General features: G+C 39.8%; 1 protein-coding gene across 1 annotated transcript in view; it reads left to right on the top strand.

Moving 5' to 3' along the window:
* The window catches only part of LOC129379595 (NACHT, LRR and PYD domains-containing protein 3-like), a gene marked incomplete at its 3' end in the record, with an annotated part of 205355 nt that overhangs the window by 36899 nt on the left and 143226 nt on the right, over window positions 1-25230 (top strand). The window contains 1 exon segment of the mRNA XM_055060414.1: window positions 20607-20720. Coding sequence (XP_054916389.1) covers window positions 20607-20720 — 114 coding nt within the window.

Genomic DNA, 25230 nt, shown 5'->3' with positions numbered 1-25230 from the left:
CCTAATGACTCTGGCCGTGCACGGTTTCAGCGCGTCGTTCTTCATCTGTCAGCGAACAAAACGCGAGATCCAGGTCACGGCATCAAAATGATAGGTATTTGTGAATCTAAATAGAAGAACAAACAGACAACGCAAGTGAATTTTATGAAAGCTTTTGCAAAAGGAGAGAACCCAGCAAACTGCTGCTTCCAGCCATTCACTGAGCGCTCTGAAGACCCTTTGTTAGGGATTTCTCTTTATTAAAAAGTAGAAAAGGAATGTGGAGGGAGGCAGATAGGAGTATCCCAAAGATACAAGTGGCTGGAGCTTCAAGGTCTAACTAGTATGAGAGCTTTTCTCAGGGATGTGAATAATAAATCTATTATAGCTACCAATGTAAGAATGATAACAAAACATAATTATTCTAACAGATGTCCTCAGCCGGGGCCCAAGCGCCAAAGACTTTAATTTTGTATGTCAATAAACTCTTCTAATGGTTTCCATTTTCTCCATCTAAGTCTCTCCAGATTGAATTAATGTTCAGATGAAATCAACTCAGATTTTTCCATTGTGAACTAACCATAAAAGTTCATCTGAACATGTGTGAAGTGCACAATTCAGAGGCTGATAATTGTCTCAGTCTCTGAACAATTCAGACTGGAAACAAAAAATCCACTGCATTAGGCGAAAATCTAAATCTGCTCTAACGAACTCAGAGTTACATAGTTGCTTTATTCACCTCTCAGCTAACAGAGGCAGAGATTAAGTTCCCAGACGACCCGCCTGGGAAACTTCAGCAGACGCATCTTGTTCAGTTAGTTTGTACACCCTCTGCAGCTGCACCGAAAAACATCTTGACTATGATACAATTACATGTATGTGATACATAAAAGAAGACTGTATGATGCAAATAAAACATTTTCTCTTTAAAGCAAATCTCCTTCACATATGTTAGAATATCAATCGTTGTTCCAGAAATGGTGAATTTCATATGTGCATCTTTTATTTCACCAGTTTTTCTTTCCACCCCACTTTTTATTAAAATGTAATACTGTCTTCTGGGAAAAGTCATCTTGTTCAAGAATGAATTTTTGTGGCAGATATTCACCATGATTGATTACTCCATAATGTGGCAATAGTTACCTTTTTTATTGGTTTTGTGTAACCATGCAATTTATTATCTTACAGAATAAAATTTGTCCAATTAGCTAACTGAAAAGTGAGTTTAAAACTTCTTTTAGTGTTGTAGTTCAGTCTCCATCCAGTAGAGTGTCCCACTGGTCATTCTGAGGAGCCATTGATACAAGTTTGCAGTGGTATCTCTGAAGAGGAATGAGGTCAAAACCATCAATATGGTCCAGTTTGGGGTCTCCATTCTCCATTTGTGGATTGTTTGTCAAATTGAGAGCATAAATTTACTGGATTGAACTGGAGCTTGATAAAACAAGGAGTGGAGTTTTCTAATTTGCATTTTTGTGCCATAAAAGGATTGGAAATCAAACGTGCAAAGAGTTTGACTGGAAAGTAAAAACCAGATTTAATAGAACACACTGTGTCAAATAAAGTGTTACTCCTTTGAAAATTTTCATTTCCAGGATTCCAACCACAGATGGATGTTGGAGGAATGTGTTGAATGGTCGGTCATCACACACGTCTTCTGGTTCTGACCACAAATAAAGACTTTCTGGGAGGAAATGAAACAGGAGATTGAGGACATTCTGAGGACAGATCTCCCCATGGAGCCTCTTCTGTTTCTGCTGGACAGAAACACCAAGGATTTACTCACTAAACATCAATGTTACATATTGTTGCACCTTCTGCTGCTGGTAGCAAGAAAGACAATTAGACTAAACTGGATTAAACCCAGTTCACCAACTGTTGCTGAATGGAGAAAAACTGAAACATGACAACATGATGGAGCGTCTGACTGAACAACTAGACATGAAAAAGATAATTAAATATGTAGTTTGGAAAATAAATACTGAATTTGAAAATTAAATGTTTAGTTTGTAAAATAAATATTTAATTTGAAGCCAAATATTTAGCTAAAGTTTGATTTCCAAAAATTTTGTTTACAATCCAAGTAAATATTTAGATTGTGAATTTAATATTTAGTTTATAATGAACATTTGGATGACATGATGAAAATATTTGTTTGAAAAATGCATTTTCACAACTTTTTCTTTATGACATGATGAATAAACTAAAATACTGTTAGTATTTTCTGTTACTATCAATCATCACTACAGTAATGATCAAAAGTAAGTACACCCTCATTTTATCAGAACTTCTCTTCTTCCTCATGAAGATTTTATCAACCTGCCTCTGATTTCACCTCAGAGCTTCTACTTCCTGGTTCTGTTGCTCTGGAGGAAAAAAACTAAAAGTCAGGTGAGCTGTGACGTCATCAGTTATGCAACATCCTTCACATTTACTTTCAGTTTGGATTCACCTGTTCAGGTGTGACTCCAGTCCGTTTGTCGGGTTTCAGTCTGTTGTTTAAATTTTCTTCTTTAACTCTTTGGATATTTTGAACAAACTGTAAGTTTGATTTGTTTATTTCTTGAACTTTTTCATCACTTTAACTTTTTGTTTCTAATCTCTGATGTTTGGAGAAAAGTTTCACTTCTGATTTCAGCTGAAACTTTAATATCTGCTGTTTGAAGGCTAATCTGCAGAATTATTAGATTATTGATGAACTGGAATCTATCAACATGATGAACAGCTGATGTTTCACTGTTTTCTTCTCCGAACTGATTTATGTTTTTATTTCCTGGTACTGAACTCTAGTCTCCACCATTAATGTCAGCAACAGTTTCCTGTTGCTGCCTTTCAAAATAAAATATTATTAAAATATTATTATTGATTCAGTCAAATTATTAAATAGTTAACATTTAATGGAGCAAATAATCCACTTGTATTAATTACTAATTGTGAACTATAAGACTTGTTCAGGTTGAATCAGTGAATGTAAATGTGCTCCATGTCTCCATCTAGTGGACTGATAGTAGAAGTGCAGCAGCTGATGGCAGCTTCCTCTGCCTCTCTGCTGTCTGACTGCATTCACCTGACACTGATATGAAGCAGAGAAGAAGAGCCAATCAGAGGAGGAGCAGCTGATCTTTTTCCAGCACTAATGATGTAAAGGATGATCAGAGTTGATGTGCAGATGAATGATGTGTGTTTCCTCTGCAGGTGAAGCTAGAAAGTGTGTGTGAGCTGATGTGGATTCAGCAGCATGGATCAGTGTGAGGACAGAGAGGAGGGAGTCTGTCCTTCTAAAACCACTCTGTGTGGGGAAGATGAGAGCCAGAGCAAAGGTCAGAGGTGAGGTCACCATCTCTAACTGTCCACAGCCCTTTTCACACAGCGTTCACTATATCAGGCCAGAACAGACGTGGTGATGAAGTTGCTGCTGCTCCTCTTTGCTGATTAAGTTTTAATCATCATGTATCTGTCAGGATCCATCAGAGACTCAAACCAGAACCAGAACCAGAACCCAGCTGTGTGTCCTTGAAGAGCGACAGGTCAAAGCTTGAACCCTTTGACTTTAAATCTCCTGGATCTCCACCATCAGAGAGGTGAGCTGTTTCTAATTCCTGTTAGTGTGGAAACTGAACCATTATGAATATCCCAATTTTATCTATTCTGCTGACAGTGTGGAGTGATTCAAGTGCAATATCAACTTTTTTACATAATCTGAGTGATTCTGGTGTTACTGGAATTAATTTTCCTCTTTCTAATTCCATTGTATTGTGTTCATGTCATGCTCTGTTTTTCTGATTCAAGTACATTTAGTGTGAAACTCTTGGTGATTTCCTCTGTGAAAACTGATGGATGAATATTTCCTGACTTCCTAATTGTTCCTGGTTCCTCCACAGAGTGGACCAGCAGAGCTCAGAGGTTCCCAGTGGTTCATCTGTCCAGCACCATCAAAACAGCTGGACTCCATATTTATGGTTTGTAAATATACAACTACTTTTCTGTGGGTTCTGTTCACAGTTATCTCCATGCTGCAATTTGTAGTCCAAAGGATTGTGAGTCTGTTTAACATCCATGTGGATGTTGAACAGACATCCTCCTGGCCTGTTTCCGTAACACTGTGTGCAGAAACATAAATACTTGGTCTGTGGTGGAGATCAGGAAACGAACATGAATCAGTTCGAACGTTTCCCAGTGAAAACCAACGAAAAACGATCCTGGAAGAGAAGAAGTGACATCTAAAGTACGGAGACTCACAGATACAGGCAGACCTGAAAAATAGTATATCTATGGAAACTTTTAAAAGGTTGAAGATTTGAGGCTGAGAACATGAGAACCTTTAAAACAAAACAGACTTGAAAATAAAATAAAACTGTTTAAAATGATGATTTAAACTCTTTCCTTCATCTATTATTCTGTTCCAGCTGCTGGAGGACAACATTGTTACTTTTGTGAAGAAAGAACTGAAGAAGATCCAGAAAGTTCTGAGTCCAGATGACCCAGAACATTCAGAGATTCAGAGAGATGATGAGGTGTTGGAAGGTGATGATGAAGAACAGAGGAGGAGCAGCAGAGAGGCAGTGATGAAGATCACACTGAACTTCCTGAAGATGATGAAGCAGGAAAAGCTGGCTGACCATCTGCAGAGCAGTAAGAGGATTTCTACAAAGATTTAACCTGATCGATAAATCAGACATACTGATTATTGATGTCTGAACAGATGGAATAACATTCATTCCAATCATCTTCATTTTTGTTTCATTATTGATTTTACTTTTTGTGTTTATTTAGAAAATCCTGCTGCAGTTTGTCGACATCAACTTAAATCTGGTCTGAAGAAGAAGTTCCAGTCTGTGTTTGAGGGAATTGCTAAAGCAGGAAGTCCAACCCTTCTGAACCAGATCTACACAGAGCTCTACATCACAGAGGGAGGGACTGGAGAGGTCAATGATGAACATGAGGTCAGACAGATTGAAACAGCATCCAGGAAACCACACAGACCAGAAACAACAATCAGACAAGAAGACATCTTTAAAGTCCCACCTGAAGAGATCAACCAATCAGAACAGTGATGACAAAGGGAGTGGCTGGCATTGGGAAAACAGTCCTAACACAGAAGTTCACTCTGGACTGGGCTGAAGACAAAGCCCACCAGAACATCCAGTTCATATTTCCATTCACCTTCAGAGAGCTGAATGTGCTGAAAGAGAAAAAGTTCAGCTTGGTGGAACTTGTTCATCACTTCTTTAGTGAAACCAAAGAAATCTGCAGCTTTGAACACTTCCAGGTTCTGTTCATCTTTGATGGCTTGGATGAGAGTCGACTTCCACTGGACTTCCACAACAAGGAGATCCTGACTGATGCTACAGAGTCCACCTCAGTGGATGTTCTGCTGACAAACCTCATCAGGGGGAAACTGCTTCCCTCTGCTCTCCTCTGGATAACCACACGACCTGCAGCAGCCAATCAGATCCCTCCAAAGTGTGTTGGCATGGTGACAGAGGTCAGAGGGTTCAGTGACCCACAGAAGGAGGAGTACTTCAGGAAGAGATTCAGAGATGAGGAGCAGGCCAGCAGGATCATCTCCCACATGAAGACATCACGAAGCCTCCACATCATGTGCCACATCCCAGTCTTCTGCTGGATCACTGCTACAGTTCTGGAGGATGTGTTGGAGACCAGAGAGGGAGGAGAGCTGCCCAGAACCCTGACTGAGATGTACATCCACTTCCTGGTGGTTCAGACCAAAGTGAAGAAGGTCAAGTATGATGGAGGAGCTGAAACATCCACACTGGAGTCCAGAGAGCAGGAAGATGATTGAGTCTCTGGGAAAACTGGCTTTTGATCAGCTGCAAAAGGAAACCTGATCTTCTATGAATCAGACCTGACAGAGTGTGGCATCGATATCAGAGCAGCCTCAGTGTACTCAGGAGTGTTCACACAGATCTTTAAAGAGGAGAGAGGTCTGTACCAGGACAAGGTGTTCTGCTTCGTCCATCTGAGTGTTCAGGAGTTTCTGGCTGCTCTTCATGTTCATCTGACCTTCATCAACTCTGGAGTCAAACCTGATGGAAGAAACAAAAAGATCTAAGAAATATTTATTATTTAATATACTTCAACCAAAGTCTCTCCATCAGAGAGCTGTTGACCAGGCCTTACAGAGTCCAAATGGACACCTGGACTTGTTCCTCCGTTTCCTCCTGGGACTTTCACTGCAGACCAATCAGAGACTCCTAAAAGGTCTGCTGACACAGACAGGAAGTAGCTCACAGACCAATCAGGAAACAGTTGAGTACATCAAGGAGAAGATCAGTGAGAATGTGTCTGCAGAGAAAAGCATCAATCTGTTCCACTGTCTGAATGAACTGAATGATTGTTCTCTAGTGGAGGAGATCCAACAGTCTCTGAGTTCAGGAAGTCTCTCCACAGATAAACTGTCTCCTGCTCAGTGGTCAGCTCTGGGTTTCATCTTAGTGTCATCAGGAAAAGATCTGGATGTGTTTGACCTAAAGAAATACTCTGCTTCAGAGGAGGTTCTTCTGAGGCTGCTGCCAGTGGTTAAAGCCTCCAACAAAGCTCTGTAAGGACACACATTGTTAATGAACTTATTTTAGATAAAAATCTGTCGGTGATGAGATAAATACTGAGTGTTGCTTCATCAGTTTCTTTACTCATACATTGTCTCCTCAATGTTGACGTCTAGTAGATGATGAGTAAAAGAGAGATCAGCTCTCATAGGTGACTATTCATAATGTTACATGTTCAACCAGCAGAAATTATTTATTGAAGCCGACACTGGATTAATGCAGCTCATTATAGAAATTAGTGTTTCTCTTGCCAGCCTCCTTGATGGTTGCTGTATTTCAGTCTCTTAAGACTTTAGGCCCAATTATAGAATAAAGCTGTTCACAATGCATGTGAACTGCCATGTATTGTGCCATGCTTAAAGATGTGGAAAATATGATATTCTTTTCAATCTGTGCAAAATGAATATCTTTCAGGATTAACACATATTAAACAAACACAGGAAAGACAGTAGGGTTAGATTCTTTCTTACTCACGAGGAAAACAGACAGTCATGTGCTTTCAGTTACAATCTTCTGCTGCTCTGAAAACACATTTGTCTGCTCCTCTCTTTTTATTTTTCAGGATCCCTAATCACAAAGAAACACTGTAACTCTAAAGGGAGGGGAAACACTTCATCACATAGCGACAGCGCCAATGACAATCACTAACTAAAACACAAGGTATCTTGCACTACATAGTCTCGTTCCAGACACAGGGTTAAACAGAGCAAGTTGTACATCTTCACAGTCAGTTTTATAGCAATCTAGCCAGTCAAAGAGGCCTTGCTTCCCGCTGAGAGATAAGACCTACAGAAACCTGATGTCACTGATTTCTTTCAGTGAGGCCTTCTGAGAATCAGAGTAATTCAACAATACAGAAACATTCTTAATGCTAAGATGAAACTAAACAATAAAAGCATAAAAGAAAAGATACATTATAAAGATACATGAGAATAACAAATATTTGACAAATAACATGACAATTTATCCAACACTATCATTGATTGTAACATAAAACATAAAATTTTGAAGAATTGTTTAATAACATATTTTCCTCCCTGTCTCCTCAGACTGAGTGGCTGTAACCTCTCAGAGAGAAGCTGTGAAGCTCTGTCCTCAGTTCTCAGCTCCCAGTTCTCCAGTCTCAGAGAACTGGACCTGAGTAACAACAACCTGCAGGATTCAGGAGTGAAGCTTCTCTCTGCTGGACTGAAGAGTCCAAACTGCAACCTGGAAACTCTCAGGTAACTCTGGGCCATCCATCCATCATCCATCCATCCATCCATCCATCCATCCATCCATCCATCCATCCATCCATCCATCCATCCATCCATCCATCCATCCATCCATCCATCCATCCATCCATCCATCCATCCATCCATCCCTCCATCCATCCATCCATCCATCAGTTCAGACCTTGGGTTCTACCTCAATGTTCTCATTTTCTCATCATGTGATGAATTGTGTGTCTGCAGCTTATCAGGCTGTTTGGTCTCAGAGGAAGGCTGTGCTTCTCTGGCCTCAGCTCTGACCTCCAACCCCTCCCATCTGAAAGAGTTGGACCTGAGCTACAATCATCCAGGAGACTCAGGAGTGAAGCTGCTGTCGGCTGGACTGAAGGATCCACACTGGAGACTGGAAGCTCTCAGGTATGGAGGAACCTGCTGCAGGAGCAGAGAAGGTCTGGTAGAGGAGGAAGAGGGAGAAATGTCTTTAGTCAGTCTGCTGGGAAACATTTAGTTTGAAGCTGAATGTTTAGATTGATTATTAAATATTTAGTTTACAACCATGTGAATAATAAATGAATGGATAACATTTGAACCCCCTTTTTTATGACAGTTTAATAACTCAGATTATCTCTGGTAATCTTGGCTGTGTAACTTTTCAAACAGCAGCTCATTTAAACATCTAGAAAAAAACATAAGGAAATAATGGAAGTTTAAAAGTATAGTATTTCTATCTATTTGCTATTTTAACCTCCACCAGGAGGCGCCGTCTGGAAAATAATCAAACATATAAATAAATCAGGAAAGAAATTAAATCCCTTGTTTTCCAGAAGGAGGAAATAAATCCAGTGAATGATGAGGAAAAGTAGAAATGAGAGCAGAAACTGGTTCAGATCCAAAGTTCAGATAAATTTACTGAGAAAGATAAAAAGTCAAGATCAGCTCATCCAGAACTTCTGCAGTGGAGGGAGGATTACTTTCACAAGCCATTACTGCAGCTGCTGGATTCAGGATGCTGCTTCTTCTTCTTGGGCTCATTGTAAATGTGCAGCGCCACCTGGTGGTGCTTGTTGGTAGAGGAAATGCTGAAAGGTTGGAGGTGTTTGTCAGAGGTGTGTGATGATGGAAGCCTCTCCCTGGTTTGTGAGTCTGAGCTCAGAGATCAAATCTTTGATTCTTGTTGAATCTTTGTTGAATGTGATGCAGCTTCTCCTTTTGAATGTTTGTATTTCTGGATATTACAGTGAGGCCACAGCAGGTTTTCAGCAGCAGGGCTGTTTAGTGTTTCATTCCTTCATCTGTGTGTGGGAGTGTGGATCAGGTATCCAGGTGTTGATCAGAGTTTAGATTGATTGTATTTTAATGCTGATTATTAAATCAGGTGGAGCTTCCAGAAATGTTTCCTTAGTTTCCTGATGTCCTTTTAGGCTTCAGTGAGTTTCTTCAGGTTGTTACTGAGGGATTTCCTTTCTCCTCTCTGTTGGAGCTTTTCCTGTGTTTGGAGAAATGAGTTGTGCTGCAGCAGCACCAACTGTCCTTCCTACATCCACTGCAGTTTGCAATCCAGATGTTGGACTGTTCCTGTCTCAGTGGAGGACAATGTGTGTCTCAGAGACATGTAATGTCCATGTTTGATGCTGAAAGAGACTGATGGTCTGACCCCCCTCCTCCTCTCAGCGTGGAGCCTGCTGGAGTCCAATTCTTGACTCCAGGTCCATGGAGATGTAAGTGTGTTTTTCATCTGATTCATGACAACAAAGCAGCTCACATTCAACCATCTTCAAACTGTCACATCACTCATTCAGGAGTCAAAGTGTCAATAAATGATCAATAACAACTGCAGCTGGATTGTGTTTGTTCTCTCCATCAGATTCCTGTCAACTCACCATCGACACAACCACAGTGAACAGAAAACTCAAACTGTCTGAAGATAACAAGAAGGTGACATATGAGGAGGAGTGTCAGTCATATCCTGATCATCCAGACAGATTTGATTATTATCTTCAGCTGCTCTGTAGAACTGGTCTGACTGGTCGCTGTTACTGGGAGGTCGAGTGGAGAGGAGATGTTGATATATCAGTGAGTTACAGAAGTATCAGGAGGAAAGGAGACAGTATAGACTGTTTGTTTGGATGGTGATCATTCCTGGAGTCTGAGATGCTCTAGTAATGGTTGTTACTCTGTCAGGCACAATGACATAGAAACTCGTCTCTCCTCCTCCTCTGACTCTAACAGAGTAGCAGTGTATGTGGACTGTCCTGCTGGCATTCTGTCCTTCTACAAAGTCTCCTCTGACTCACTGATCCTCCTCCACACCTTCAACACCACATTCACTGAACCTCTGATTCCTGGATTTGGGTTCAGTTCTGGTTCCTCTTCAGTGTTTCTGAGCTGATTTGAGTCTAAAGAGTCTAAAGTTTTTCCTCCTGTCAGAGAAACTCTCTCACTGTTGAACAGATAGTTCAGTCTCTACAATCTATTTCTTGTTGAAACGATTCTGATTGAGTCCTTGGAAACTTTTTCTTCTTCTAGTCCTTTAAAGATGGAAGCTGGGTTTATTCCAGGATTATTCCAGGATTATTCCAGGATTATTCTGGACTTATTCCAGGATCCACATGTTTTTCAGTTTGTTTTCTTGTCATAGCTTCACTCTATCAAGAGATGCTGGTATACTGGTGGTGAAGCAGCAGACAGAAAACCCAGGATATAGTTAAATGATGGTTTTAATAGTAAAAATAGTCCAAGTGGAAACACAAAAACAGGCAGCATGGCTGAGCTGAAGCCAGGGCTCAACGCCTGTAGCAACTGTTCATCCTGGTGGACAGAAGAACAGGCTTGACAAAATGACGTGAAGAACGATGAGGACCCGATGAGGAACAAAGGACAACCGTGGGATTAAATACACAGATGGTAATCACAGAAACGAGAACACCTGGGAACAATCAAGGGGAAACAGGACAACGCAGAGACTGGAAGCATCACAGAAAAATAAGGACCGCTCATTTTGAAGGCTGCCTACGTTCAATAACATGAAAAAACTGCATGTTTTATATGAATTCAATTAGTACTTAATACTCTTTACACAAAGTGAAAGTACAAATGTAATGTGTTTAAAATTTCACAATAAAATAATCTAATTAATCCTACATGATTAATTTTCCATTTTTATTAAACAATTAATCATTTCACCTCCAAAAACCTAATTTTTAGTTTATTCCTTGACAATTTTTTTTATTATTATTCCCAAATAATTAAATCAAATTTACTGACAAAGATCCATAAATTAAAACCTGAATCTCTAACAGGGAACATTTAATGTCCATATCTGGTTTAAAAGGCTCAAAATTAGCAGCCATGTTTAAAAATATTGGTCATCCTGAAACCCAAGTGGCTGATGGGAAACCTGAGGGGTTAGCATGCTAATCTTTATCCCTGTATCTACATTTTAATTACTTTTTCAGTGAAATGCTGAATTTAAATACTTCATCATGTATTTACATAAGTCTACTCTGAGTCTAGTCAAAGTTTTTATAATGAATCAGTGATTTATGATGGGTTCAGAGCCAATCCAAGCTAAAATTATTTAATTGTTCATAACATAAATATCATGTTTTATTATAATTTAGCAAACCAAGAGATTATTCATGTGTTTTATTTACTGTCACAAAGCTTGACCTCATGACCTCGTGTGTTTTCTCCTGTAGAGGAAGTGCTGCTGCTTCTGTTTTAGCTCAAACCTGAAACAATCGACCTCCTGATGAACACAAAGTTCTGCAGAGTGTGTGTGAACACACCACTGGGTGTGTGTGTGTGACCGCTGCCTTCTTGCCTTGATCACATGCAAATCAGCTGTTATGAAATGTATTTCCTGCTCCATTTCAGAAACCCTTTCCCACTCAGAAGTAATAAAATACACACATTTTGAAGCGATGTTCATTTATATTTGTCAAACTGGCAGATTAAGCAAAGATCAGAGTGTTTGGTTATTGATCTCTGTTAAAAAGGGAGAGGTTTCGGGTTTTCATAACTTTAGAGCAAAGATAAACTCTGAAGGACTTTCCAGGATGTGATTACATGATCCTTACAAAAACATTTTATTCTTAGACCAAAAATAAACAATTCCTCTTCATTTCAGGTGAATAACTGCAAGGTGAAAGTCCTGATACACAAAGAGTGAGTCAAGATTCCAAGATTTTACTAATAAAACAGTTTTTTATCAAGCCAGATACTTTAGAGGATTTTCTTTCCAGGCTGAGAGAAGAAAAATGGATGAACATTCAGGTTGGAAACATCATCAAACTGGAGAGCAACCAGTTTGTTCCAGAACTTTCTGATCTCAGATCTGGAAACAAACTTTAACTGAGACGTTACTGAAGCTTGATGTTCAGTTGGTCCAAATCTAAAGATGGATGACTTCAGGGTTTGTTTGTTTCTGCTCACCTGGAGCACCAGCCGGGTGGAGTCAGTCTGAGTTCCTTCATCATCTAAAGAGAACATTGAAGATCCTCCTGGAAAAAATGGAGCTTTGGAAAGAAATCAGCAGGAAGTGAAAGAAAAATGGATCTTCATCACTTGTGAAGTGGACGACATCAGTTGGATTCAGTGGAGTCACATGAAGATCAGAAAACTGATGAATAATAAAATCATGCTAAATATCAGCTGCAGCTAATCTGTCAGAAGAAGCTTCAGGTTGAATCTAAAGGAGGCTGAAGATCTCAAAGTGGATGAGAGGAAACCTGATGAGCTCTACAGTCCACTAGATCCAGATCAGAACCCTGGAGAACATCTACGCTGGAAGCAGAACCACAAGCTAGAAAATATCCAGGTTTCTATCCAACCTGAACACAGGAAGTCCTTTCTTCTTCTGCTGCAGCTGAGAAGGTCCTGCTGCAGAACTGGAGCCACACAGTTCCTCCACAGCAGAACAGAGGAGGTTCTGGAGGAGACCAGTGTCCACATCTGGACTCAGAGTTCTCCTGAGCTTCAGCAGAGCTGCTGGCTTTGGTTCTGATCCGCCTCTGTTCTGGTGTCTGATCTCCAGAGGATCTGAACCGACCCATCAGAACTCAGTGGAGGTGGTGGAGGATGAGGATGGGGCGCGGCGAGGAGGTGGAGGAAGAGCGCCGTGATCCATCTCTCTGCTGTGGAGACCTGAGGGAATCTGACAGAGAAACAGCAGCCTTGAAATTGAACACAAAACTCAAACTGTCTGAAGACAACAGGAAGGTGACATGTGGTGGAGCTTCAGTCATATCCTGATCATCCAGACAGATTTGATGATCTTCAGCTGCTGTGTAGAACTGGTCTGACTGGTCGCTGTTACTGGGAGGTTGAGTGGAGAGGAAGTTATATATCAGTGAGTTACAGAAGAATCAAGAGGAAAGGAAACAATAGACTGTTGTTTGGATATAATGATCATTCCTGGAGTCTGAGCTGCTCTGACCGTTGGTTACTCTGTCAGACAATAACATAGAAACTCGTCTCTCCTCCTCCTCTGTCTCTAACAGAGTAGCAGTGTATGTGGACTGTCCTGCTGGCATTCTGTCCTTCTACAGAGTCTCCTCTGACTCACTGATCCTCCTCCACACCTTCAACACCACATTCACTGAACCTCTGATTCCTGGATTTGGCTTCTGGTGGTCCAATTTTGCTTCCTCAGTGTTTCTGTGCTGAGCTGAGTCAAAAGAGTGTCCTCTTGAGTGAGAAACTTTCTCACAGCTTAAATGATAGTTCAGCCTTTTCAGAAACTTGTGTTCATGGCTCCAAACTTTTTCTTGGTGAAATTCTTCAACACAGTTCTTTACCAATTTCGTCTTTTGGCAGTCCTTAAAACATGGAAGCTGGGATTACTCCAAAATCCACATGTTGTTTTACTGTTTCCAGTCAAAGATTTACAATAAGTCTCAGGATGTTTTTTTTCTGTCTTGGTTTTTTTTCGTTTCACTCATCACTCAGATTTTTGGAATTTCCAACAATATTTCTCAATCACTGAACATTTGATGTTTCTGTTAGCTCTTATTTTCTTAATACATATTTAATTCAAATGTTAAATACTTTGTTGCAGTTATTTTTCATATTTTTAGTGAACAATAAACATTTTTTTCTGCATTTCATTCATTTGCTGCTCATCCATTACTTTTTCTTTTTAAATGTCAAGAGATTTTTTTCATAATTCCCTTACAGTAAAACATTCCCATCTTTATTCTAGTTGATGAAGGCTAAGTGATGGTACTTTGAAAAATTAAACAGAGAAAATCTTGACATTTTATGTTTCTATCAGAACTTCTCGAAGACATTCTTTAACCTCTTAGTGGAGGTCCTTTGGTTTAGAAGTCTTTTTCATAGGGGTTGTGTCATGGAGAGAGTGATGTGCTTGTTTAAAGAGCAGATGGATTTACCATCTCTCCCCAACTGGCACCTTGCAAAACTGCACCCATCGCTTTCACTGCTCAAGCTCAGCAGCGAAACCTATAAGGTAACCTGACACACTTGTAGTCACACAATGATCTCTCTTAAGACAAAGAACCTCAACTGAAAGCTTCCTCAAAGACACCACTGGCAGGAAATGGACATTATTCGCAGTTCACATGATTCAGATTGAATTCAGAAGATTGAAATAGATTTATTTTTTCCATGCATTGGTTTCAAGTGCTTGAAAACAGATTGGTTGGACTGTTTGGATATGGTTTATTTATTCATTCACTATTAACTTAAGAGTAAATTATTAAATAATTACTGGAGATATTAGTTAAAGTCAAAATTAACTTAACTGTAATTAATATTTCTCCAATCATTTTGTAGGTTCTCAACCTACTCATGTGACTAAATGTTACCTGTTCAGATGCTGCTGATGAGATTTATTGCAAGAGAAGAAAAAAAGCATAAAAGATGTCACTGGCATCTCTCTGGAGGAAGAAAGCCTTTTTCAAGTTTGGGAAAACCTTAGGGGTCTTAAGAGAGGAAAAACTTGACACCCACTTTCTGCTGATCAGGGCTGAGAAGGTTGAGTCAATCTGGGGATCCCACTGAAGAGGCTCGTTTTGAGATTGGGCATTACTGATGATCTCATTTACCTGGGCCTGAATAACATAGCTATTATCAAGCTTCTCAAATGTGTTTTCAGGGCTCAGTGTTGTAACTGTACACATTGCATTTATTTGTTCTGTGACAGGATGGTACGAGGAATCAGGTAAGGTCTAGCTTGTTTGTTTTCATAATAGAGATCTAACATATGCTGACCTTTCCTGTGAGAGTCACCTGCTGTTTTTGCAGGCCTGCAGGTACCTACGACCATTCATCTGGAACAAGTGCTGAGTGCTGTATCTAGGTGGAGTTAGGAGGAAAATGTTCTTCCCTATGCACACTGTTCCAACATTTTGTTTTCATGGGTCTGCAACATCTTTAACATGGACTTAGCTGTTTTAACTGACACTAAGAATGTCTGACTGATTTCCTGTATGTTTCTCCATTGACCCTCTACTTCTTCTGTCACATTAATTTCAGTAATTGGTTGTTCAGCAACATTTTTAATTATATGAGACTAAACCAGAAACAATAAATGCTGTTTGCTGATTGTCACAGTCCAAGTGAATCTCAGTCTCTATCTGAGTATATATGAGTATATTGCATTTGACTATATTTGCTGTCATGGCTACCAGTGGTTCAGACAGGATTTCTGAGATTGGTCTCAGTGTTTTGTGAGAGAGGCGATTCTTTCTCCAGTCACCATTTATTAAACTTGCCTGAGCCCCTGTGTCCCATAAAGCTCTCCTACATTATCAAGATGGCACTGGACAACACATCTTCTTCCAAAGAGACTGATGAGCTTGTTTTAGTGCAGTGAGGGAATATAACTCTCAGACTGAAGGGAATTCATTGTGTTTTGGGGATTACCTGGTGGCTCACAAGAGCATTAAGTGTTGGTCTACATAAATAAAATGTCACAGTGGGACCTGGGGGTAACCGATTACTGCTGGTCCCTCCTCATAAGCCCCTTCCTGTTTCCCTGTAAATTTCTCTGCTTGCAGCCATGAGAAATATGGCTTCTTGTCCAGAGGTGAACCAGTGCAGATAGATACCACCCATCCCAGCTTCTCTGCGTTCTTGGCGTCCTTTCGTTCTGACAGGTGTGAGCTTTGATGTTGCTGTTCCATGTAATTTCTTTTATCTCCATCAGATCTGCTTTAAGGCCTTCAATCAACTTCAGTCTCTGAATCTGGCCATTGACTTTGCACTTGTTTCCTCTTGATACATTTTCACCTCTTTTAATCTGTCTCCCCTCTCATTGTCTCTGTGTTGTGAGTGAAAGTGAATATTCTGAACTTCTGCTTGTTTTCCATTTAATCTCAATGGTTTGATTGACAGTTTGTTTTGTTGCTAAATTTCAAGACTGGTAGCGTAATGTATCTTTTCAGTTAAAACCTCATCTATGATATTTTGGCGGTTCAATTTTGGGTTTAACTGGAACATCAGGGCTTCACTCAACAAACTTGTTTCCAGTGACTGCAGGAACTTAAGTTGGATCAGATTTGGCCTGAACTGCTCTGCCTCATGTTTTTCCCCAGACATGTAGAGCAGTGTTTCTCTCAACTCTAGTTCTCTCAACAGGAAGGCTTGAGCAGACGCTCTTGGGTCTTGGGAGATGTTCATCTGACCTCCTGTTCATGCAGCAGGTCAGATGATGAGTCAATTTTATAGTTGAATATAACTGTAAGAGTGGGGAGTGTGAGGTCCAACTTCACTTCCAGCAGATCTCTGAGATGAAGGTCAGGGCTGACGGCGTTAATGACGGCTTCAGTCATTTCTTCCTCAGAATATCTGTTCTTTCTGTCTGACTCCATCTGGTTACTGAGAGTGGTGACAGAAAGCTTGTCTGTCTGTCCTGTTTCTCCCGTCTGGTTCAATATTTTAAAGTCTTTCTTAATGTGACTTAAGGTATTCTGAGGGTTCCAGGTGGATTTGCTTTCCTATCAAAGATGACTATCATTCTGTTCACCTTTACACCCAAAGCACCAATTTTCTCTTCAAGGAGACATTGTTTTTCTGCTTGCATCCGGTGAAGTTCTTCTTTCTTGCTTGAGTTTTTCTAAGGCAGGAATTTCTGTCTTTGAGACCCAAATTCCACAATTTCATGTCTTTTCATTTACTGGACAACAGTCTAGTGTTATTGTTAGATTTCTAAATATCTTTTATTTCATATATACTCATTATCCTTATAGACTGTTTGACTGTTTGCTTCTAGAATGTGTGGCTTTTAGTGATGTCTACAGGAGGAGAATAAGCATGCCAAAGTGGACGGAGAGGCCATCCATTCTGGAGGGCTGTGGCTGGCCTCACTCAAAGATTAAACGGTCGAAGTTTGTGACCCAGATATATGGAACTGCACTTAAGACCTCGCATGCAGAAAGATAGGAAACTACATTGTATAGAAAAGATATATAAATGTGTTAGCAGCAGGGTTTGTTGTTTGCTCCTCCCTTAATTAGTAGCTGCTAAACTATGTAACCAGGGCTTGAATTTCAATAAAAGGAAAAGAAAGGGGAAACTCAGAGCAAGTTTGGAGTGTGAACCAATCGCTCCCTGTTCTTTCTCTCCTTGAGTAACAAATTTTAATTCATTTTCCTCTTTTTTCCTTTGTCTATGTCTGTGTGAAGGTGTTTAGGTATTTTAACCTGACAGTTATTTAAAAACTGCTGGAAAACTTGGGGCTTTTCACCATCCCGGAGTTAACCAGTTGTGGTTCCCACCATCCTTATTATCCTTCATCTGCCAGCCTCACTGCACTTTAGATTTTGACACATTTTGATTAGCTCTGGCTTCCCCAATGATCTTATCCAGTATCCATGTTGACTTTCTTCTAACATCTAGGTTCAGTTTTCAGGTAGGTTCTCTCAGAAGGCTTATTTTATCTCTTATTTCTTATTTTAATCTGGCTCACCAAGATTATGTCACACACATGGCAACACCCATTTTTGTAATTTTATTTTTATATTTTTTTTAGTGTGGCCCTAATACTTTGTCACAGCAAATAACTGAACATAAATATATCACTTTCTACATATATCTAAAAATTATGATCATTACATATGGGGAATACAAGATGCTAATTTCATTAGCTGATCTGGCTATGGTTATAACTATGATATGAATGGTGATTAGTCATATCTTGACTGAGGTACATTTATTCCTCCATACACCAGATTTCCCCTTTATCTGAAGGGTTCTTAGATCAGTTTGCCAATAATATAAAGTTATAAATAAAACAGAAGGATTGTGCTTCAAAAAAGATGTTTTACCAGTTTGATTTGTGATAAAGAGCAACATTTCTTTAAATTATGTTTGTCAGATGAACAAATCATAGGAGCCTGAAGCTTCTTTTATACACATGGTAAGGTAAGATAAATTTAATGATATAGCACATTTTCAGCAACAGTAATTTAAAGTGCTTTCCATGAATTAGATGGAAATGCAAACAAAATAAACCAAAGAAAAGACATACAAGAGTATTATTAGTTCCCCATGTTTAAGAATGAGCTGTCTGTAATTTATAAACTAGTTTTTCTGGGTTGCTAGATAAGTATGTATCCTCTGGAGTTTATAATTTTATTTTGAATTTGTAAAGTAATGATTACTCCACAGTTTCTAAACATAATAATAAAAACTAAATGTTCCTGTTGTGGAAGTAGTTTTTTCTGGATGTTAAGTTTGTTCTAATTCCTTTTCTGGTTTAATAGTGAGTACTTAACACATTTTTAAAAAGTAATAAGGTAAAAAGAGGAATATACATATTAGGGAAGTATGCACATAGTAAAATTCAGACAATTCAGATATGAGCGAAAGGTGGTGGCATGATGGAGTCTATCTGTTTGCTGTGTCTGTGTATTGCATTTTATGGCCATGAACCATGTAGCTCAGTCTCCCGTCAATAGTCTGATATTAGATTAGGATAACCTTATCTAAGAGCATGTCCTTGGGTGCGTTCTGCTCCATTAATTTATTATTTCTTCCAGAAGCCCCCGTTCCCAATATCTGCATGTGGGTCAGAAGCTTAACCAGAGACATGACAGGATTCCATGCTTGGGAAAACTTTGATGATGACTGTAGCTCTGCCACTAAATAAAAACAACTCATGTTTTGTTCCTCATGCAACAGGAACAAAACAAGCTGCAATGAAACGTTCAAGCTTGCACAATAATGAATCAACAAAACTGGTGGAACTAATTTGGTTAGACAAACCTTTAAACAGGACTCTATTAAAAATTCATTTCCAGGATTCCAACCACAGATAGATATTGGAGGAATTTGGCATGGTCTGTCATCACACATGTCTTCTGGGATTGACCACAAATAAAGACCTGGGAGAAAATTGAATTTGATTAACCATCTTCACAAACTGTTACTGAATGGAGGGAAAAATTAAAACATGTTAACATAATAAAGTCTCTCACTGAACAACTAGAAATTAAAATACACAAATTTAGCTTTGAAAATATTTAATTTAAAAATCAAATGTTATTTTGGAGAACAACATTGTAGTTTGCCAAATAAATATTTACTTTGAAGTTAGATATTTGTTTCAAAAGTTATGCAAATATCCAGTTTATATCCATTTTAAAAGATTTTCTGACATGCTAAATAACCTGAAATATTGCAAAAAATGTTTTTACAATCATCACTAGTTATGATCAAAAGTAAGTACATCCTCATTTTTATCAGAACGTCTCTCTTTCATTAATAATTTATAAACCTGCCTCTGATTTTACTGTAGACCTTCCACTTCCTGGTTCTCCTGCTGCAAAAGAAGAAACTACAAACCAGAAGAGTTTTGACACAATCAGTTAAGCAACCTCTATCACATTTGCTTTCAGTTTTAATTACACTGTTAAGGTGTGGCTCCGATCATGTTGTTGGATCTTTATTTGTTTTTCAAATGTTCTTCAACTTTTTGGATCGTTTGAATAAACTGTAAGTTTGCTTTGTTTCCTACTTGAACTTTGTCTTCAGGAATTTCCTGTATGTTTTTCTGCTCTCTAATATTTGGAGAGCAGGTTCACTGCTTATTTTTGCTCAATGTTTCATCTTTCTGCTGTTTGAAGATCAGTATTATTACTGATGAACTGGAATCAACAACATGATGAAAGGATGATGTTTCATCGATTTCCGCTCTTTACAAAGTGCTTCATGTTTTTCTTACCTATAACCAAACTATTCTCCACCATCAAGGTCAGACAAAGTAAAATATCTATCTATATAATCTTTGATGTATATAATCAAATCACTATAAATGATTACAAATTTTTTTATTTGTAGTGATTAATAATTGACTAACTAAAATCCTTCCTGTTCATGTTGAATCAGTGAATGTAAGTGTTGTTCCATGTCTCCATCTAGTGGACTAATAGTAGAAGTGCAGCAGCTGATGGCAGCTTCCTCTGCCTCTCTGCTGTCTGACTGCATTCACCTGACACTGATATGAAGCAGAGAAGAAGAGCCAATCAGAGGAGGAGCAGCTGATCTTTTTCCAGCACTAATGATGTAAGGATGATCAGAGTTGATGTGCAGATGAATGATGTGTGTTTCCTCTGCAGGTGAAGCTAGAAAGTGTGTGTGAGCTGATGTGGATTCAGCAGCATGGATCAGTGTGAGGACAGAGAGGAGGGAGTCCCTCCCTCTAAAACCACTCTGTGTGGGGAAGATGAGAGCCAGAGCAAAGGTCAGAGGTGAGGTCACCATCTCTAACTGTCCACAGCCCTTTTCACACAGCGTTCACTATATCAGGCCAGAACAGACGTGGTGATGAAGCTGCTGCTGCTCCTCTTTGCTGATTAAGTTTTAATCTTCATGTTTCTGTCAGGATCCATCAGAGACTCAAACCAGAACCAGAACCCAGCTGTGTGTCCTTTAAGAGCGACAGGTCAAAGGATCCTCCTATTCTCTTTAAGTCTCCTGGACCTCCATCATCAGAGAGGTGAGATGTTTCTAACTGCTGTAATTGTGAAAAGTGAAACAGTAAGAACTCAGTTATCAATCAATCAATCAATCAATCAATCAATCAATCAATCAATCAATCAATCAATCAATCAATCCAGATATCACTTCATGGACCTTCTGATTGTCTCTATGTGGACAGATACAATGTGAGCTCACTGGATTCCAGGGATCTACAGGATCCAATTTAAAATCCTCACTATAACATCCAGGAGAGGATCCCACATGGACACACCCACATATTTCAGACCTCCTCCATGTCCACATCACCTCAGATCTAATCATCAGAACCTGATGGATGTCCCACACTGTCCTGAAGACTTGTGTGGACAGAGCCTTCACTTACAATGTCCCCAAGCTCTGGGAAACTGTCTCCACCAGCATCAGATCTGCTGACATTTTGGACTGTTTGAGTCCAAGTTGAGCACAACTTTGTAAATTTTTACTGGGTGTTACTGAGCTTCATCATTGTAGATCATCTTTCTCTTTCTAAATTCATCATACTGTGTTCAGATGATTAACCTTTGTTCTGCGTTAAGGTCATTTAATGTCAAAATCTTAGTTACTTTATCTATGAACCTATTGGATGAATATTTCCTGATTTCCTAATTGTTCCACAGAGTGGATCAGCATACCTCAGAGGTTCCCAGTGATCCATTTCCCCAGCATCATCAAAGAAAGCTCCTCTCCATATTTATGGTCTGTACATGAACAACTTTTCCATTGTTTCTGTTCACAGTCATCTCCATGCTGTGCTTTGTGAAAAGAGGACTGTCAGTCTGTCAAACATCCATCTGGTGTATGGCTACATATTATATGTCTGATGTTTCCTTCATCTATTATTCTGTTCCAGCTGCTGGAGGACAACATTGTTACTTTTTAAGAAAGAACTGAAGAAGATTCAGAAGGTTCTGGGTCCGGATGACCAAGAATGCTCAAGAGTCAGACGGAGGATGATGGGGTTTCAGATGGTGAGGATGAAGAGCAGAGGAGGGGTAGCAAAGAGGCAGTGATGAAGATCACACTGAACTTCTTGAGGATGATGAAGCAGGAGGAGCTGGCTGACCGTCTGCAGAGCAGTAAGAGGATTTCCACAAAGATTTGACCAAATGATAAAACTCATTTTTACTGATATCTACAGAAATGGAATTAGATATATTGAAGTCATCTTCAGAAGATGATGCTGTTTCCATCCTGATTTTACTTTTTCTGTTAGAACAAGTTACTGAGGTTGGTCAACATCAACTTAAATCTGGTCTGAAGAATAAGTTCCAGTCTGTGTTTGAGGGAATTGCTAAAGCAGGAAGTCCAATCCTTCTGAACCAGATCTACACAGAGCTCTACATCACAGAGGAGGGACTGGAGAGGTCAATGATGAACATGAGGTCAGACAGATTGAAACAGCATCCAGGAAACCACACAGACCAGAAACAACAATCAGACAAGAAGACATCTTTAAAGTCCCACCTGGAAGAGATCAACCAATCAGAACAGTGATGACAAAGGGAGTGGCTGGCATTGGGAAAACAGTCCTAACACAGAAGTTCACTCTGGACTGGGCTGAAGACAAAGCCCACCAGAACATCCAGTTCATATTTCCATTCACCTTCAGAGAGCTGAATGTGCTGAAAGAGAAAAGTTCAGCTTGGTGGAACTTGTTCATCACTTCTTTACTGAAACCAAAGAAATCTGCAGCTTTGAACACTTCCAGGTTCTGTTCATCTTTGATGGCTTGGATGAGAGTCGACTTCCACTGGACTTCCACAACAAGGAGATCCTGACTGATGCTACAGAGTCCACCTCAGTGGATGTTCTGCTGACAAACCTCATCAGGGGGAAACTGCTTCCCTCTGCTCTCCTCTGGATAACCACACGACCTGCAGCAGCCAATCAGATCCCTCCTCAGTGTGTGGCATGGTGACAGAGGTCAGAGGGTTCAATGACCCTCAGAAGGAGGAGTACTTCAGGAAGAGATTCAGAGATGAGAAACAGGCCAGCAGGATCATCTCCCACATGAAGACATCACGAAGCCTCCACATCATGTGCCACATCCCAGTCTTCTGCTGGATCACTGCTACAGTTCTGGAGGATGTGTTGGAGACCAGAGAGGAAGGAGAGCTGCCCAGAACCCTGACTGAGATGTACATCCACTTCCTGGTGGTTCAGACCAAAGTGAAGAAGGTCAAGTATGATGGAGGAGCTGAAACAGATCCACACTGGAGTCCAGAGAGCAGGAAGATGATTGAGTCTCTGGGAAAACTGGCTTTTGATCAGCTGCAGAAAGGAAACCTGATCTTCTATGAATCAGATCTGACAGAGTGTGGCATCGATATCAGAGCAGCCTCAGTGTACTCAGGAGTGTTCACACAGATCTTTAAAGAGGAGAGAGGTCTGTACCAGGACAAGGTGTTCTGCTTCGTCCATCTGAGTGTTCAGGAGTTTCTGGCTGCTCTTCATGTTCATCTGACCTTCATCAACTCTGATGTAAATTTGTTGCAAGAAAATCCACCTTCATTTCTCTTCAAAATTTTTTCCAAACCAAATATAAATGCTCTCCATCAGAGAGCTGTTGACCAGGCCTTACAGAGTCCAAATGGACACCTGGACTTGTTCCTCCGTTTCCTCCTGGGACTTTCACTGCAGACCAATCAGAGACTCCTACAAGCTCTGCTGAAACGATCAGGAAGTAGCTCACAGACTAATGTAGAAACAGTTCAGTACATCAAGGAGAAGATCAGTGAGAATGTGTCTGCAGAGAAAAGCATCAATCTGTTCCACTGTCTGAATGAACTGAATGATCGTTCTCTAGTGGAGGAGATCCAACAGTCTCTGAGTTCAGGAAGTCTCTCCACAGATAAAGTGTCTCCTGCTCAGTGGTCAGCTCTGGGTTTCATCTTAGTGTCATCAGGAAACGATCTGGATGTGTTTGACCTGAAGAAATACTCTGCCTCAGAGGAGCTCTTCTGAGGCTGCTGCCAGTGGTTAAAGCCTCCAACAAAGCTCTGTAAGGACACACATTGTTACTGTTCTTTTTTTCGTAAAGATCTGTTAATGATGAGGTACACATTATTCTTGTGTTCAGTTTGTTCAGTTTTCAGTTTTTCTCACGGATATCACTCAATAGCATTATACAAGTAGAAGTAAGGCTGACTTCCTTCAGTGGTTGAAGCAGCAAAACTCTTTTGATAGAACTAAAATGAAATGATTTAATTAATAGTAGAATTTAACTATTTTTTTTTTCAAGATTGGAGAACCAACTATAAAATGAACCAGATCCCATCGAAGAGCAATAAAATACGTAAAAAAGAAAATGTTCTGCTTGGACAATTTTCTATCCAAGTAGAACATTGTTAATTTGACAGAGAAAATAATTTTGATCAACTGTTGAATAACAGATTTTTCTCAATGTCTCCTCAGACTGAGTGTCTGTAACCTCTCAGAGAGAAGCTGTGAAGCTCTGTCCTCAGTTCTCAGCTCCCAGTCCTCCAGTCTCAGAGAACTGGACCTGAGTAACAACAACCTGCAGGATTCAGGATTGAAGCTTCTCTCTGCTGGACTGAAGAGTCCAAACTGCAACCTGGAAACTCTCAGGTAAAATGTTCTCAATCCTGCTGAAACCAGATTTCTGTTCATTACCTGAATTCATATTTGATGGTAATGTCATTTTAATAATAAATTGTTATAATAGCAGATGTCTGACTCTGATGTTGCTAACCATGCCAAATCTCAACACAAAATTTTGTTTTTTATTTATTGCAGGCTGAAAGACGAAAAAATATTTAGTAATGTCAGGGTCACACTTTCACAGACTGAGGATGTCTGACTTGACAAAATGTAGCATCCTAGGTGCACAAAGGAGTGTTATTGCAAATCCTTTCTTCGAGCAGTCATTAGACTTTCTCATCCATTTTAAAAGTGACAAATGTTTGTTTTGATGTACAGAATGTGTTATTACTATTTCATATTCACAGTTTAGACACCAGTTTCTTGAATGTTTTCTGTCTTGACCAGTTCAGACCTTGGTTTCTACCTCAATGTTCTCATTTTCTCATCATGTGATGAATTGTGTGTCTGCAGCTTATCAGGCTGTTTGGTCTCAGAGGAAGGCTGTGCTTCTCTGGCCTCAGCTCTGACCTCCAACCCCTCCCATCTGAAAGAGTTGGACCTGAGCTACAATCATCCAGGAGACTCAGGAGTGAAGCTGCTATCGGCTGGACTGAAGGATCCACACTGGAGACTGGAAGCTCTCAGGTATGGAGGAATCTGCTGCAGGAGCAGAGAATGTCTGATAGAGGAGGAAGAGGGAGAAATGTCTTTAGTCAGTCTGCTGGTAAACATTGAGTTTGATAATTAATTATTTATTTTACAACCCTAATGAATGGATAACATTTTGAACCATTTTTCTCTCTTATGACAAGCAAATTTTTCTAAATATTTCTGGTAATTTTGGCTTTGCAGGGGACAAATATAGCTCCACGTGGAACCAAGAG

This window comes from Poeciliopsis prolifica, unplaced genomic scaffold, assembly GCF_027474105.1.
Source record: "Poeciliopsis prolifica strain line A6 unplaced genomic scaffold, Auburn_PproV2 SCAFFOLD059, whole genome shotgun sequence".
NCBI lineage: Eukaryota > Metazoa > Chordata > Actinopteri > Cyprinodontiformes > Poeciliidae > Poeciliopsis > Poeciliopsis prolifica.
Note: the sequence above shows the minus strand (reverse complement) of the source record. Positions and strands in the feature narration are given on the sequence as shown.